The sequence below is a fragment of the Sparus aurata genome, chromosome 18 (genome assembly GCF_900880675.1).
Source record: "Sparus aurata chromosome 18, fSpaAur1.1, whole genome shotgun sequence".
In the NCBI taxonomy this organism is placed as follows: Eukaryota; Metazoa; Chordata; class Actinopteri; order Spariformes; family Sparidae; genus Sparus; species Sparus aurata.
The window spans coordinates 36852554-36869142 of NC_044204.1; the positions used below are offsets into that span (position 1 = coordinate 36852554).

The 16589-nt window shown below is 42.6% G+C and overlaps 1 protein-coding gene across 3 annotated transcripts in view; it reads right to left on the reverse strand.

The window, feature by feature from the left end:
• Positions 1–2493: 2493 nt before the first annotated feature.
• Positions 2494–16589, reverse strand: part of LOC115568807 (fibroblast growth factor 18-like) — a 56412-nt gene continuing 42316 nt past the window's right edge. Inside the window, exons 9-11 of one of the 3 annotated variants that reach the window (XM_030396411.1) lie at positions 9431–9608; positions 6051–6157; positions 2494–4307 (exon numbers count right to left, since the gene is read on the reverse strand). In XM_030396411.1, coding sequence (XP_030252271.1) covers positions 4035–4307; positions 6051–6157; positions 9431–9608 — 558 coding nt within the window. In that variant the 3' untranslated portion in view covers positions 2494–4034. The remainder of the gene's footprint in view (positions 4308–6050; positions 6158–9430; positions 9609–16589) is intronic. The other 2 variants (XM_030396409.1, XM_030396410.1) reach the window with 2 other exon arrangements.

Sequence of the window (16589 nt, forward strand, 5' to 3'; positions counted from 1 at the left end):
TTTATGTCAAGGCATAATGTGTAATGCAGTCAAAATCGAGTTGTCCAACCAACAATGTCTGTAATACAAGATTGTAAAAAAAAAAATGCTGGTGGGGAAAATGCTGACTTGTCGAGTCAATTTTTAAAGTCGAAGGTAAATAAATATCCTTTATTTGATCAGACACTTTTTGGATTTGGGTTTTAAAATCAGATTGAATATTAAAAAAAATCCACATTTCAGATTGAGTTGGAAAAGGTGGACACTTTATACCCAGTGACCTTTATTTTGACCCTCATGGAAAACACGCCGGCCGCATGTTGTTTGGAGCAGAACACAGGCGAGGTCTGGCTTTCCAGGAACCGTATGTACACTAAGCACATTTGTAATCCTGTGAAAACACAACTCAGCCGTGAGTTCAAAAATACTTTGAGAATCACAGTGTTCCCCTGTGGATTTCACAGCCGTAAAGGCGACCAGTCGACTGTGGTTTAGCATTTAGCATGAGGTAGAAGGGCGGCAGCGGCAGCGGCAGCGGCAGGCCTGTTTTGACAGTAAATGACGTGACATGAAACTACATTTAATGGCACAAGGTATATTATAGCTGGAAATCTGTTTTGTTTGGAGCTGGAGTTTTGTTTTTCACTGACCTTGAGGGAAGATTTCAGTAATATTCAGGAGACAAAACATCTTTTATATCTCAAACTGAACACATTTCTGTTGACAGGGCTAATTGTTAAGTGTGTGGTTGCTGATCTCGAGGCCAAAGAGCCACTTTTGGTTGTTCCACTAAACTTTGTGTAACTTATGCAGAACCACAACTTTTTTTGTTTTTGTTTTTTTTTCTCAATTGACACCGCTGTCTGGTCATACTGTATCCATTGTGCACAGTTTCTGTGTGCTGACACTGTCTAATAATAGAATATAAACTACTTGGCAAGAAGCAGGACTGCATTTAAAGATTCCACCTCCTTTGAAAAAGGGGCTGGGCTTTGCAGAAGGGAATTCTATGTTTCATTTTGAAGTTATTGGTCCAGTTCCAAGACCATCTAGCCTCCACTGATCAAAGGTTGAGTCAGAGAAAGGCCTAGCGGGAGGCTTATGCAAAAATGTCTTCTCCTTATTGCAAATCGGCCGACGCGTTGGAAACCATCGGTGCTCGTTTAAATGTCAATATACCCAGATGCAGTTTGGCTGTGCTTGGTCAAGTTTGAAGTATGTGGACGGGAAAAAAAAGAAAAGCTTCTTGCTCGCATAAATAGAATTTGGAGGGTTTTGAAAGTTGCATTGATTAAATTCAGTAAGCGACTGACTTTAACTCCCAGAACACTAAATATCCACAAAGAACAAAACTTATTTTTGCAAGCAGAGACTTTCTTCAAAGGGTTACTACACATTTAATACATATTCATGTCTGCGGTTGCTACTTGTTCTCTTTTTTCCCCCTCAGTAGTATCATCATTCTTGCACCGTGGAGATAATAAGCAGTCGACAGAGATGATGACAAGATGTAGGGACATAAAACATTCTTTGAAATCCTGCAGTCACCTCAGCTTCTTCTCTCACTGCCCCCCCTCCTCCCCAGACGAGCAGTACCTTCACCGCTGATCCATTATGTTAATGGTGGATTTCTGGGTCACACATCAAGCACTATGTTTCCACTTTTAAAAGCAGGCCAGACGTCCAAAATCCCATGACGGAACGGGGGACTTCTGGGTCTGTTGGAGTCGGAGGTGGAGGTGGGGGTGGGGGGGGCTGATAGCATCGCTAGGAATTTAAACAAAAGTATTTTTTTCTCCCTCAAAGCCGCCATCTTTCAGTCTGACGGTTACTGTAAACATCATTCCAGCACACAGCATTATAAGACATGCTACTCCACATTCCTTTAGCGCTTTTAAAAGATGGAAAATATTGTATGTTTACTGGTGTGGAGGACAGAGTCGTGTTTACAGTGTCTTTGATCGTCTTCTTCACTCTTGACAAAATATGTTTTTCCTCATCTGTGTGTTTTGACTTCTGTGCCACTCGCTGCAGCTGTGATGTGGTTTATGATGCAATATTTAATCTCATTTCATTAATACATGTGCTAGTTGTTTACACTGAAAAAAGAACACACACAAAGATAACATTTTTCTTTCTCTGCCAGAAATTTTTATAATCATGCAATGATATCTATGTTTAAAAAAAGCCCAACTCTCAGTGATATAAAAAGCCTTCAGAGATGTCGCAAGAGGCCTTTCTCAATTTAAAAACCACTGACCTTAAAAGCAGTCCTCACACTTTGGGTTTGTATATAAAAATGCATACCTTGGCAGTATGCAGAGAAGGGAATGTACTCTGTGTCGAACCAAACGCTACCTGCAGCATTTCTCTTTTAGGCAGTCTGATATTCAGCGTGCACGTAATAAAGTTCCAGTCTGAACCGGGACATTGAGGCACTTTAACCTTCTCCACAGTGCAATAAAGACATAAAATAAGTCCTTTTTTAAAATATAGTCCTCATTTTATTAACAGAGGCCAAATAAAACTCATCACATTTTATTTACAAAGGGAGGCAATAAATATCTTAATAATAGTCATAAAATTATTTTTGCTTACATTTGTTTAAAAAAAATCATAAATGTGTCATGTTGTTAGTAGCAACTGATACAGAAACCTGCCGGCAGACAGACAGGTGAATACATACTACTGGTGAGGAGGGCCGGAGTTTGTCATCAGTGAGAGAAGGAATTACAGAATCAGACTTTTTCCGTCAGGATTCAGACTCAAACTGCTGACAATGTTCCCAGAATCCTGGAGGAGTTGGTCAGTATCGTCAAATGTTGGATTTATGAAGTGTCCAGGGTTGGTTAGAGCTACAGTGCTCCTGTCTGTGGATCACTGATCTGACAAACAGGCACAGGCATCTTTTCTCTGAGACTGTCATCCAGTGCGAGTGAAAGGAGCGAAGATGAGCTCACAGTCAAAAGATGATTTTGGAAGGAAGGGGAAAAAAGAAGAGCTCGGTTCAGCTCGGCGTCGACTGAAAGGATCTTGAGATTAACTGAACACAGACGGTCAGACGAGGTGAAAGATAAACAAACGGAACAAAGAGGTAGAGGAAGTCGTCATGGCCAACCCCAAAACATTAGCTAGCTCACACTCAAAGAACCAAGGCATCTTTTGTAGAAGGAGAGAGCTGTTCCACAGCGAGTCCAACAGGAGACCAAAGGGATTAACATCCGTCTCCAGATGTGATGAAGTTGGAAGACTTTGCTGAATTATGAATCACATCAGCTGTTATATTTTTGTTTGTATTGTGTGTGTTTTAACAAGACTGAAGCCACGGCGGCGGCCTGACTAGTCAAAGCATGTCGTGTTTTAGCTGAATCACAGGCTGCATGGAAATGTCAAGGAAATCACACACAGCACTCAGAAGGGTTCAGCGCATTCCTGGAGCCGCGAGTGAAGCTGAGGTTGAGAGACAAATGGAAAATAATCAAGAGGAAAGAGAAAAGAGAGAGACCTGTAAAATATTGCACTCAAAGCTACACAGTTATCCCGGCAGCACAGTGTCACCTGCGACTGCCACCTCTCTCCGTTTCATCTCCATGGTGTCTGAATCCAGTGGAAAGTATGGGATCCGCGTTGTCAGGGGAAACACAAACAAAAACCGACAGGTATTCCAATAAATCTCTAGTTGGCTGATTTTTATAACATTGCGTCAGCTCCTGCTTCAGCCACCATTGTCAAAAAAGAAAGCATGCCTTCAGCTTGCAGTTCAGACGTAGCTGAGGACGACGGCGACAGGAATTCTCTCAGAGGTCCTTTAGTTTATCCAGTATAAATAACATGACAGACACGTTAGCACAATGACATCAACCCAGAAGAATCCAAGAATTAGGAAATATTCAGTCATCCTGAAATACAAAAATAAAACATCTTTGACTTTTTTTGTTCCTTTTGTCTGTCTTTCTCTTTCAGAAGTGACTCTTAAGACAAGAAGCTTGAGATTTTCAGATACAGTTTGTCTTTTTTTCCCCCAGAGGAAATTTAGTGCTGTCCCACTGGTCCCATCAGTTCCTCTTGGGTTTTAACCGCCGAGCCCTTCGTGTCCGCTTAGTTACTGTGGTGAAACGAAACTCCTCCAGCGGGTCCAACCTGCCCTTCGGCTGGCGCTTCATGAAGTGGACTTCCTGTTGCCTCTGTGTGGTCCGCGAGCCTTTCTTGGGCCGACCCTTCCTGTTGAAGCCGAGGTACCATCCTTTGTACTTGGCCGACACGAGAGCCGTGTAGTTGTTCTCCAGGAATTCCTCGACAAAGACGCACTCCTGCTTCCTTCCATCGGGCTGGAAGAAGGAAATAAAGTAGGACGTTAAGTCATTTTTAACAGGACAGCCTGACCTCTCTTCCATTCTGGTTTGCCCCCATTGCATCAGTGTGCTTGGGCTCAGAAGGTTTTGTATTTTCCAGTTTGGTGTCAGATCTAAGTCTGAAATGCTGACAGGGTTCCTACAAGCACTTTTTTAAGCACCTCAAAGGACTCTTGAAGCCTTTATCATCACATCTAGGTTATAGGCCTCCTTACCAACAGCAATCAGTTTGCATTGTTGCTATTTGTATGATCATGATTCATTTCTAATTTAATGACAGAATTGTTTCATTCCAAATGTCGAAAGATTTTTGGGTTTACATGATTATGTTGATTTCGCAAGGACTATATTCAAATTCAAGCATATTCCAAAACTTGAAACATGAAGCCCTTTCCAGCCCTGTGGTGGATGGGTTGAGAAAATGCATTTTCACCTTCTTCACTGTGATTGTGAGGCAAATGTCTAATTTTCACAAGTTGAAAAGTTGACAGATTAAGCAAATAAACCTTCGAACGAAAAATCGCATGAGGTTTGAATCATGATTCATCGGCTTAATCTGACATTTTCTTTAACTTGCAGTAGAAAAGGTTAAATGTATTCACTTCCACATGATTGGTGATTTACTGGCACTGCACTAGTTATGACACTACTAAACTGTCTAGCTCTAATTTTCACACTCTTTTTGGACTAAATCTGTATTCCTGTTCCTGGCTACTGAGCACATTACAGTGGTAATGGATGTAAGAACTATATATCATAGTGGAGAATGTCATGCAGTTTCACAAGAGTCCAAAAGCTCGGTTCTGTATTGAGATTGCGGCTCACTATCAACACATTTCATGGAGAGTTTCGTAGTTCCAAGGAAAACTCTTCACAGTGAGGTGGCTTATCCAAAGTAACAGCTCGCTATTCTAGAAAAGCTGCAGAATGTTTAAGATGAATTTGGTAGTGAAAATCTCAGACATATATTTTAAATGCCTGGCCCATAAAAACAACATTTCCTGCATGTCTACACAGCAAAGCGGGCATTTCTGTGATTTACAGTACTTGACAGCTGAAAGCCTCCAACAATCAATTCAAATGTCATCTGATCCGATTTTTTAAATAATCCTATCGTGGTTTTAAGGAGAAAGTCATAGTACATTTTTTAAACAAATGAGGCCGCAGCAACTGAAACTCAAAATACAGGTTTCTAACAGATGACCACGATGAGAGAGTGAAAACTGGTGAGAATCACTGCAGCCCCTCCGATGCTGACAGCATGAGTTATTAATGCAACACAGTCACACGTGTGCCTCCACAGTGTACGTGTTCAGATATTAACTTCTTTTCCATATCGAGGCGGCCGTCCGCACAGTCACATGCAGTCATCCCGCGCTCGTGGGCCACCTGGTGTGATTAGGTGATATAATTGCAATGGCATTCCTCCTAAGTGACCATTAGTCTCTCAATGCATTGTGGTGATTGCAGTCCGTAATTGACTGATCGAGTGTCAAAGGAGTAGAACGATTACGTAATGGAAGAAGGGCTGTGAGTTATCAAAGGGGTTTTGTTGGGTTGTACAAAACCAGCCGGAGAAAGCAGATCTGAGGCTGCGTCACATTCAGACCTGATCAAGAACTCAGTTAAAAATGTTCATTTTGATATTAAAAAGTGGTGATTTAAACTCATCAGTGAAAGATTTAAACTTCTAAAGTTTTTTTAAATGAAGACACTCACCCTTCCAACTATTTTGCCCTTCTCGTTCATGCAAATGTAATGCTCGCTCTCCTTTCCTTTTATTCGAATGTGGCTCCCGAAGGTTTCTGTCTCGACGACAAGAAGAGCTGGACAAGAAAAGAAAAGCAGACTCTGTTAGTGGCATGTTTAAGTCTTTACACTCGATAAAAATGGATTAAGACACGCATTTAATCAAATCTGGCATGATCTTTTTAATTTTTTTTTTTTTTTGCTTATGGTCAACAATGTCTGGCTGCTGCACTTTTTTCAATACTCATTAATAGTCAGTTATAAAAATATTCCACACATATTCAAGGACCTAAAAAAGATTAGGTTTAATCACCCCTACAATCGAGCAAGAGACACCAATATTAGTTGTACCGGAGATCTAAACCCCTTTAATCACATCAAAAATTCCAAATACCTTATCTTAAATAGCTGGAAATCACCAACTAAATAAATCATAAGTACTGGACAAATATATTTGTGATTTTGGAGTATATCGATTATTGACTCGACTTGACGAACACTGCATCAACAGGTTTTCTGTGAATGTGAAAAATTGTGATGTTTTAGCCTGACGACAAAAACAAAGAACAAAGCCAATCAAGTTTGGGTCTCCAGAGCAAATCATTCAAGTCATTCAAAGGTTCATTAAGTGTATAACTTTCTCTGTACGACACCAGGCATGCACCCAAACAACAATGCCACCGTCACTTCAGCCTGACACAGCAGTAATCCACTCTCGAGATGCATCCCAGCGGCTCTTTTATTCCCCCCATCCTAAATGTTAACCCCTGCGAGGTCACCTTTGTCTCAGCTCGCCCCTCGACCAGCAAAGAGATCTGCCAAACGTTTGTGGAGCGGTTATGTGCCCCTCAGGATTAGGTTTCCAGTTCCCTTTAGTCTGTGCTCACTCAATCAAAAAGTTAAGATGATCCATTTGTTTAACACACAGGGCCATTCAGTAGCGCTCAAGGGAGCAAAAGAAGAATGGGCGAAGGGGATGGGACGGGCTGGAGGGCAGAAGTAACTCCCCGCCTCCCTCCCCCTCCTCACCCTTAGATCCATCCTTGGGAGGAAAGTGGGGAAAGAGGAAACCTGCCTCAAAGGTGAGACTAAAGGAAGGTTGACGTTATTCCTTCTCTTGTTATCAGAGATTTCTCTTTGTACGTCTTGTTTGGCAACTTAAGAACAGCATTTCTGACTTTCTTTTATAACACTTGCTGATCAGTCTGGACCTTCTGGAGTCCTTGAAAAGGAAAAAAAAAAGTCCAACAAGACTGGTTTGTATGTGGATTGAGCGATGTTTTAAAAGAGATGTTATCCCTTTAAGTCAAATCAGGAGTCATTCAACGATTCAGCGCTTTGGCTCGCTCACTCAGCTGGCTTTGCATGAAGTCCCAAAATTCAACCTCAAGTCTGAAGCCTCTACGCAGAACGTCAGATAAAACAATATTTAAGATATCAAACCAAATTTTCAGAAATAAATGTTGGCAATGTGTGTTTCTTAAGATTAAGTTTTAAATGTGACAATGCTGTGCTTATGTTCTGGTCAGGTTGATCATGTTTTGGCTTAAAAGACCAGTTTTTGCCCCCACAAACACGGCTGGACAATATTCAAAGTGTCATTAAATATTGAAACACAGTCTCCAACAGTAGTCTCTAACTTAGCAGATGGCTCTCCTCGCAAGCATGGCTGAGGATCCCCTCCTCCCCTTTCAACATAATTAAAGTACATTTTTAACTTATTTGTGGTTTTGCAGAAACATGCTTTGGAATATCAGAACGTCTGATGAATATTTCAACATAACACCACATGACTTCTTAATGTTTTCACCCTCTGTGCAACATGAACAATGCAGGGCTTTGAGTATTCTTTAGCCTCAGCATGGGGTCACCTGTCAAAAAAGCTGAAAACTGCACATTGGAGCATTTATTAGTTTAAAAGCCTTTCTAGTGACCCACCATCTGCTCTGAGTGGACAACAGGATTAATTTACAATGAATTGTGCTGGAAAAGGATTGTCCTAGTCTCTTTTAAAATAATGAATATGCCAAACTAACACCTACGAAGAATGGTAACACCCGCACTTTGGCTGCACTGATATGGAGTCAGCGGTCATAAAGCTCTCCATCTAGGCAACATATTTCTTCTGTGGTGGTTAGTGGCCCTCCGCTGTGAAGCTGCTGTGGCTGAGAGCGGATTAGAGCACAGAAGAGTATCTTCCTGAGCATTATTAGTAAGTGCAAAGGAGTTCACAGGTGCCAGGTACTGCAGCTGGATGGGGAGGAGGAGGAGGAGGAGATGGGCGGCGGGAGAAGGAGGAGGGGTGGAGGGCGGAATTGGCAAGGCCTCATGGGAAAAATTGGATCTGCTTCCACTCAAGCTCTAACAAGCAGTGAGGAAACTTCGCCTCGGCGCATCTGCGACTGAACACACTCACTCCGAGGCATTCAAGACCAGCAATTTTCGAGCCGTGAGTCAGCTGTTATGAGCAAAATATCTGCAGGAAAGCACAACACGAGTCCTGCTGCCTTGCGTTTGTGCCACAGCATCAAAGAGCGCTCCCCTGACCACCAATTTACTCAACCGCCACACTTGTTTTGATTCTGATTCGCGAACAAGTCTGCACAGAAACCAAAGACAATGTATTCAAGGTTGACAGAGGCATAAAATTGTAACTGAAAATGTTAAGTTCATTAAGTTTGACACTCTTAAACTGGGCAAAGTCACCCTGGTCACCCAAGTCCAACATAAATGTTACAATGCACATTGCAAACTAATGTTTAGTGAAGTAAAGGAAACGTTATAGTTTTAACTCCCTCTTGCCCTTTCAAGCTCAGGGACGATACAGTTAAGTTTCGCCAATTTGCATTTGTCAATAGGGACAGCTACAGTCCCAGTCAACAGTAAAGTTGAGTAATGCCACAAGATTGCATCCTACATGACCAAGGAAGCTCATAACCTAAACGTCAGAAACCAACAGTAAAGACCATTTTTCAGAATGGCAAAACAAAAAGTGAGTTTTGGTCCATATTAAGCATTCTGGCAGCAAATTTGCACCATTGGCCAATAAATCTATCGAGATAAAAATAGACTTGCTCTGGATATCCAAACGCTGCAATAAACATCCATTGCAAGGTCAGCAATTTCATAATGTTTCCAGACACTCCAACCAGTAGTTGGTGGCTTCCAAAAGTCACCATCCAGAGAAAACCAATTCCAAACAACGGGCAGTAAACAGCCAAAGCAGCTGGAGGAGTAAGAAAAAAAACTCAAGAAGCACCAAATCTGGCTGGAAGTAGATGGTGATTTCTCTTCATGTTGTAACAAACTAGCTAAAGTGTCAGGTGAGATGCACAGGAGTTCTCCCATACCATACTTGCCCCCATCATCTCCGTTGGCATTGATTTTCTTGCCCAGGATCTGGACGTGTTTCCCTGTAGTTCTGCTGTAGAGCTGATAGATCCGGACCTGCTTCCGGCTCAGGTCGTCCGGGTTCCTCGTGTGGTTCTCGATGTAAAACCTGAAATCAGCAGAGCTCTGCTGGGACTCCTGCACAGAGGTGTGAGACAGAGAGAGAGACAGACACAGAAGATGAAGAAACATAAGGAGACAGACGGTGAGAGTTCGTCACCGCACAGGTGCTGATTGTAATCTGTGCTGTTGCTTTTATGCAACCTTGTCAAAATAATTGCGCTTCAGGGGTTAAAAACTCAGATACCAACCAGGAAATTGTGGCTGTGGCATGTTTAATGTTTTGTCTTCGCGCTTTCAACTGGCACATTTTATATGCATTGCATTTACAAGCTGATAACTATGCTACAGCGTGTTAATGAAGTCACGGTTTGAGTAAAGATCCCACAGAACAAGTGCAAAGACCATAACGCAACCGTCTGTTGCTTGGTATTGAGACAGCGGTATACTATGCACCCCGGGCGATATTGGGAAACCTGTGCTCCATTTCCACAAGCAAGCAAGCCACTAGCAATTATACACCTGAAGCATCCAGACCTGTTGCACTATCATCAAACAAATATCTGCCTGCAGGCCAAGAAGGGTCCATAAATTAGGAAACGCAGCAGGCGGGAGACAAGACGGTGAACCTGAAAGATGGCAAGAGGCACCCTGAACCACAAAAACACTCCTGCAGGAAGACATTTGGATCGTATCGTCCAAATCCACCTTTCAGGATCCACTACCCTGCTGTTTACGGGTCACCTTAGACCTGACATAAAAACAGAGGAAATCGTCGACAGCGTGTCAGCCAAGCAACTGTGTCACCCTACATGTGGAAGAGCGGGAGGAAACGTATACTTTCAGAAGCCCTGGAATCTCAGTTCACGCCAAGATCCCATTTCCCCAGCTGTATGGTGTAGTAATTGCACAGTAATGGCTTTTTATGTGGCTGCTCTCAGGTGGCTAATTATATACACATTACATACCCCGAGTCCTTGTTATTCTAACTTGAGTAAATTAATGACATGTAGCAAACATGATGGGAAATTGTGGGCCTCAGAGGAGCAAATCCTTAAACTAAGAAAGGAAACAATGAGCAACTTCTGCAAATCTCATACAGGCTCCCAGCACGGCTCTTACGAACCAGGTGTCATGCAAGTTGAGCCCCAGTACCAGCACCTAATCCTTTGAAGACCCCAAGGGGATATGTTAGACCATCCCACCCCCCACAGATTCTTTAAACTCCCAGAAACCAATGCTGATGTTTAGATGGACACCAACCTCGAATATCGAGAACTGCCATGTTTTCTCAACGACTTTGCCCTCCAGTTCCCTACAGATTGTAAGATACAAAGCTCGTCACCATTCTCAGCCACATTTTGTGTCCTTTGAATTAGGAAGGACTTGTTGGCTCATTATGACGTATTGGGTCTAGAAATGTGGACCTCGGAGGATCCAGCCTCTGTTATGGGACATAGCTTCTGTATCTTGACATTTAGGAAATACGCCCATAATGTTACTTTTGGCATCAGGCAGAGAAGAAAGTGAGAGGCAGGATATCAAAAAATCTGATTTGTGGTGTAAATATTGACTTTGGTTTGACTTTACTACATGCTCTCTCGTGAATACTTTGCTGTTTTTCTCAAAGCTTGATGTCAAACTTAGCTGTTACTCTATCGGCTCACTTTGTCTCCAACCCAACCTCTTTTGCTCCAGACTAAATTCACTCGTGTAAATATTTTTTTCACTACAGTCAACACAATATTGCAAAAAAATGAAAAAGACCATTACTTTCCTGAAGCCTGGCCCTAGAGTCGTTTTCAACCAGTCCCTTTATCCTCTAAACTCACCAAGAGATTGAAGGTTATGGCTTGAAGAGGCACATTTACATCAGACCAAGGAATCTGATTACCTGATTACACAATGCAACTTATTGAATTTCATATTTAGGATTGCATTTCTGTGTAACCCTCCTTGTAATGTATAGTAACAAACACATAGAGACATGATGCATAAAACTACGTTCACTGTATATTGAAGGGATGTTGAAGAAGTATGCCATTGAGTCATAGAGTACTATTCATGAAAGGTTTTTGCATTTCATGCTCTGGACATCCCAGGAAAATGATGCTTTCAAGAGCTGAGCAGTTAGCACGAGCGGCAGTAGCCACAACGGCTGAACAAACATAGAAGAAAGCTTCACCGACAGGATTTGTCATCCAGGGAACAAGAAGATGTCATTGCACCGGTCAGAGTCTAAGAATATCTCCACTCTTAACAAAATACTATTACAAAGTTTGGAAAGATGTTTCTAAAAAATGACAGAAGCTGAAAACATTTTGGTTTTAAATTGAAACATTCATGCCGCTGCGAGAACTGCTGAACCGATGCACGAAGTCAAACGTAAGCATCTTCTGTTGTCAGCACTCTCTCAAAATGAACCTCAGAGCTGACGAGCCAAAAAAAAAACTAACCGAGTCAAAACGTGGCCTAACTGGGCTGCTACGGGATTTATCCCAAATCTCCCCATCTCTAAACAAACATAAAGGTGTGTTTGGTAGACAGTTGCATTTTGCGCCAAGGGAAAGGCAAGCCTAAGCACATGGCTGAGGTGAACGCTAGCGACAACAGTTTTTTATCACGCTGTCTCCTTTCTTCAAAGACACAGCATGAAAACGGATATGGTTGAAACTTCAAAAGTCTGCCGCTTGTCTTTACCCAGGAAGCTTAAGTTGTCGCATCCATCTAAGATACACCTTGCTACCTGCTCCACACACACACACGCACGCACGCACGCGCACACACACACACACACACACACACACACACACACACACACACACGCACACGCACACACACACACAGGGTCACACACAAGAATGGTTAAAGACACACTCACACATTGGCAGTGCATTCAAAGTTAACTTCCAACTGTGGTTGCTTCTGTTGTTTTTCCTCGTGAGATCACAACCACAGCATGACATGTAAGAGCCATGAGCTGCTCGGAGCAACGCTGAGGAGGCAACACCGAGAAGCAAAGTGACAGAAGCACATTAAAGGGAGATTCCTTCTTTTTTTATCATCAGCCCGAAGGCACTCAAAGAGCCACAATGGATTTGATAAATGTCTTCGTCAAGTCTGTCAACACACATGCCAAAACAGCAACAGAACAGGAGAAATGGTCCATCAGTCATACGTGTCGGGCCACAGTCTGCATGGACATGTGTTACATGTGAGAGCGGTCAGTCGGCGCTACAGCTCTGGCTGCTACAGCTCTGGCTGCTACAGCTCTGGCTGCTACAGCTCTGTCTGCAGCAGCTCTGTTGGAATAATCATAGCACACAGACTGGTTCAACGTTAGACCTGTTATTTGGACCAAGCTGATCCCAGCAGGCTTAATGAACGGTGCAATTAATAAAATGTATTCTAAAGGAAAAAAAACTGTCCAGCTGAGTTGTATTTGCTCCAGAAGATCAAACATCAACTCCTCTTGGTTTGATTCAGCTATTCTCTGACGAAATATATATTTTTTGCATCTGTTGAAGAAATAAGTGCATGAATACAAACAGCAAAGTGTTTCCAGCTGTCTCTCTCTCTCTGTCTCTCCTCCTTTCATATTTAACATCATAACAACACCGAGAAAATAAATTTGAAACAACAGCACGTGGAATATTATGATCAAACACGTCATAGCGATGACCTGGTGATGAGATCGCTTTATGAGTGAAGGAGCGTGCGCTCCGCGTTTTTAACTGAATCGCGGCGCGCAATTAGGTGAGTGGATGCCTGCAGATCATTACTGTTCAAAGTGAGACGCGACTAATAAAAACGAGGCAACGAGCGCCAAACGAGCCATCTGCTCACAGACCAACTTCTAACCCGGGATCAGAATATTTATTACACAATTCTGTTGTAAAACACCGAAACTGCTACTTGAACTGCAGAAGAAAACAACAGGATTCAAATCAATGTTAAGCAGACTGATTCGACATAATTGTAGATTCATCCGGAAGGAAACAGTTGACATGCTTCAGGTTAGAGTTGAACTAATGCCTCGGATATTTTTCTTCACTGCAGAATGTTAAAATCTGTATTCATAAATCATTTTCTAGGGAATATAGTGGAATTATTCTATTTCTATCTCTTACTGTATTTAGCCCGGTGACGTTTCCTTACGTACCATCTCCCGTCTCTTCAGTTAATTTATTTTAATGTTTGTTTCTCCTCTTTTTTTTTGCAAAACCCTTGTTTAATTTCCGTGCTTTCTTTTTAAAAGTGAACGACAGATTTTTACAATTTGAGCCAAATTCAAAATAATTCCAAAAGATTTAATTTAAGCAAGTCAACCCCTCATTTGACCCGGTTAGATCCCCATCATCAGCATTATTCATCCACGTTAAAAATGTGCACAGTGACATGCAAACACACACACACACACACGAGTGTAACGTGGGAGTAAACATACCTGTAGCTGGAAATAGAGTACCAGAAAATGTAAACACCTACATGGACGGAGAGGGAGAGAGAAGAGAGGAGGGGAGTGAATCACACATGGAGAAATACACGCAGCCTACCTGGATGAAATCAATGCGCAAATATGACGCGTTTGGCGACTTCTATTGGTAAGAATGCACGAGTTTGTGTGCGAAATCTCAAACGGAGATGTGAAACACTTACACGTATATGAACCTCGAAGGCAGCAGAGACATCTTGACTCGCAGAAATACACCTGAAGTACACCTGCTTCCACAGATTTATAGCCCCGGGAAAGGTTGGCGAAATCGCCCCCCTCTCTCTCGCTTTCGCTCCCCTGCGCGTCCTTTACGCACACAACTCCGGCGGTAAGTAGGAGATTGAATCCCAGTGTAAGGATAGATCGCTGGAGAGCAGTAGCAGAGTCACGGGGTGCAACATTAGGTGCTTCCTTGTTGGGGGGGAATTATCCAGATTTTTTTCTTCAGCTCAGTCTCCTCCGTCCACCGAAATCCCGCAACTCCTCCGTAAATCGGTGCCAAGCGAATTCAACCTCTCCAAAAAAAACATCAACCTCGCTTAAAAAATTATCCTCCGAGTTTTGCGCACCTACAGCCAAGTTTCCCCCACAATCCCAATCCTGCTGCTCCAGAGTTCACTGGCTCCTCAGCTCCGTCCGTACCTGCGGGGGATTTCTACACCTTGCATGGGTCATTTTATTCTACCAAGTGCTGCGCTGAAGAAAGGAAAAGTGGTGGATGAAATGACGCCCTTCCACCCAAAAAACACAACTCGCTTAAAGCTTATCCAGGCATACAAAAAAGTTCTGCTTTTGAAAAAGAAAGGTAGTGTGGAGGTCGCAGCGGCAGCGGCGGATCCCTGGAGAGCTTTGGGGGCTGATGATGGCGCAGCAGTGCCTGTCAGCGGTGTTTGTGCGTCTGCGGCTTGAGATTTGGGCACAGTGAGGCTTTTTTGTTGTTGGTGGGTGGAAACATGTCAGCGGTTTGCACCTGATAGGGTAATCTTGGAGAGACCATCAACTTGGAGAGGGTTTTTTCCTCTCGGTGGGCAAAGCGCTGCGCAGAGGAGAGCAAGAACAACGAGATGAAGTGCTTTAGAGTTTTCTATTTTTTTTTTCTTAAAATTATATATTTTAAAAAATCTGATTTAATTTGTTGTCAGATAAGCGGAAGACAGCATGATTTAATAGATCAGAATCTAATGGGGACATTGAATAATGTTCTTTTTTATTATTATTTATAAGAGTTTAATTAAACCAACTTGAACATCAAACAATAGATTTCTTTATTCTGATCACTCTGAGGCCTGCGGGACAGAAGCGATCCGAGCCGCTGTGTTCCATCATCCACTGAAACTGCCTCTCTCTCTGTCCTCTGGGCTTTTTAAGCTGCTGCCGGTTTGTGGATTGGCCTCGGCTCTCCCAGACAGCATTCAAATGCAGGTTGTTGTCGATTTTTTTCAATAATGTGCTATAACTTATCCCGCATTTAAATGAAAGAGAGGTGTGAATGTGTTTACGAGCTGGCAGCAGTAAAGTGAGCCCACATCCCTGCTGCCATTAAAGAAGAGGAAAAGCTTTGTGGTTCGCCTTTATTGTGCCATTAAAACTGGATCCTCGGCATTCCTGCGCCATTGATATTTAAAATGATTCCAAATGATTACATACATAACTTCCCATGTTGGGAATTTCAAAGCGCCTCCTGGAGTGGCTTTAGTGGGAAATAAAGAGGAGTGTTTGTTTGACTGCTGCTGATCAAGGCAAACTCCAAAATTGTATCAATTTATGGCTTTTATTTTGAAGTATTTATGATTTATAATGACAAGTTAAAAAAATGTTCCCTGTCTGTTTGTACAAATGTGGATAAAGTGGGTTGATGTGGGCTCACCCCGTGATTCATGGCTGTCTGTGGAACAAGAAGGTTTGATCCTGTCGACCACAGTGCTCTTTAATAACCCTCGAACACACCTCGTGTATAATGTCATTTACAGCATGACTAATTTATTCGTGTCTGCCTTAAGGGAGGGAAATCACAGCAAAATCTGAGCAAATAGTAATTACAGAGAACATTACAAATCCAAGGCTCTGGTTCTATTTGATCAAATAAGGCTTACATTAGCTGTTGCTCACTAGCTAAAGATTTCTCTCAGAGTCCAAAATAAAGGCAGCTGATAAGTGATTTAAAGAAGGAAGGATGATAAACAGCAATTAGCACACTGACTGTGACGGAGCCAGCACTGTGGAGTCACTCATCGCCTCTTAAGCACATGTTTGTGACAAACTTCTCGGAGCATGACTGTAAATCCACACCTGAGAGGAGAGAGCGCAGCCGCCGGCTTGGATGTGGCCAGCTGTGAGTCACCAGGAGGAGGAAATGTATCTGCGCTCGTGGCGGAGGGGAAGATCCCAGACGTCTTTTATCATTTTATCAGGATTAGAGGAAAATTTCACCCAAAAATTGAAACTCCGAGTTGCAGCATTCTGCTAAACAACTGAAATAGAGGGGGACTTGTTTTCAAACGTGATAGAAAACCAAAATGGCCTGGATGACATGAACCTCGTCCATGTCATCCAGACTGATTCGG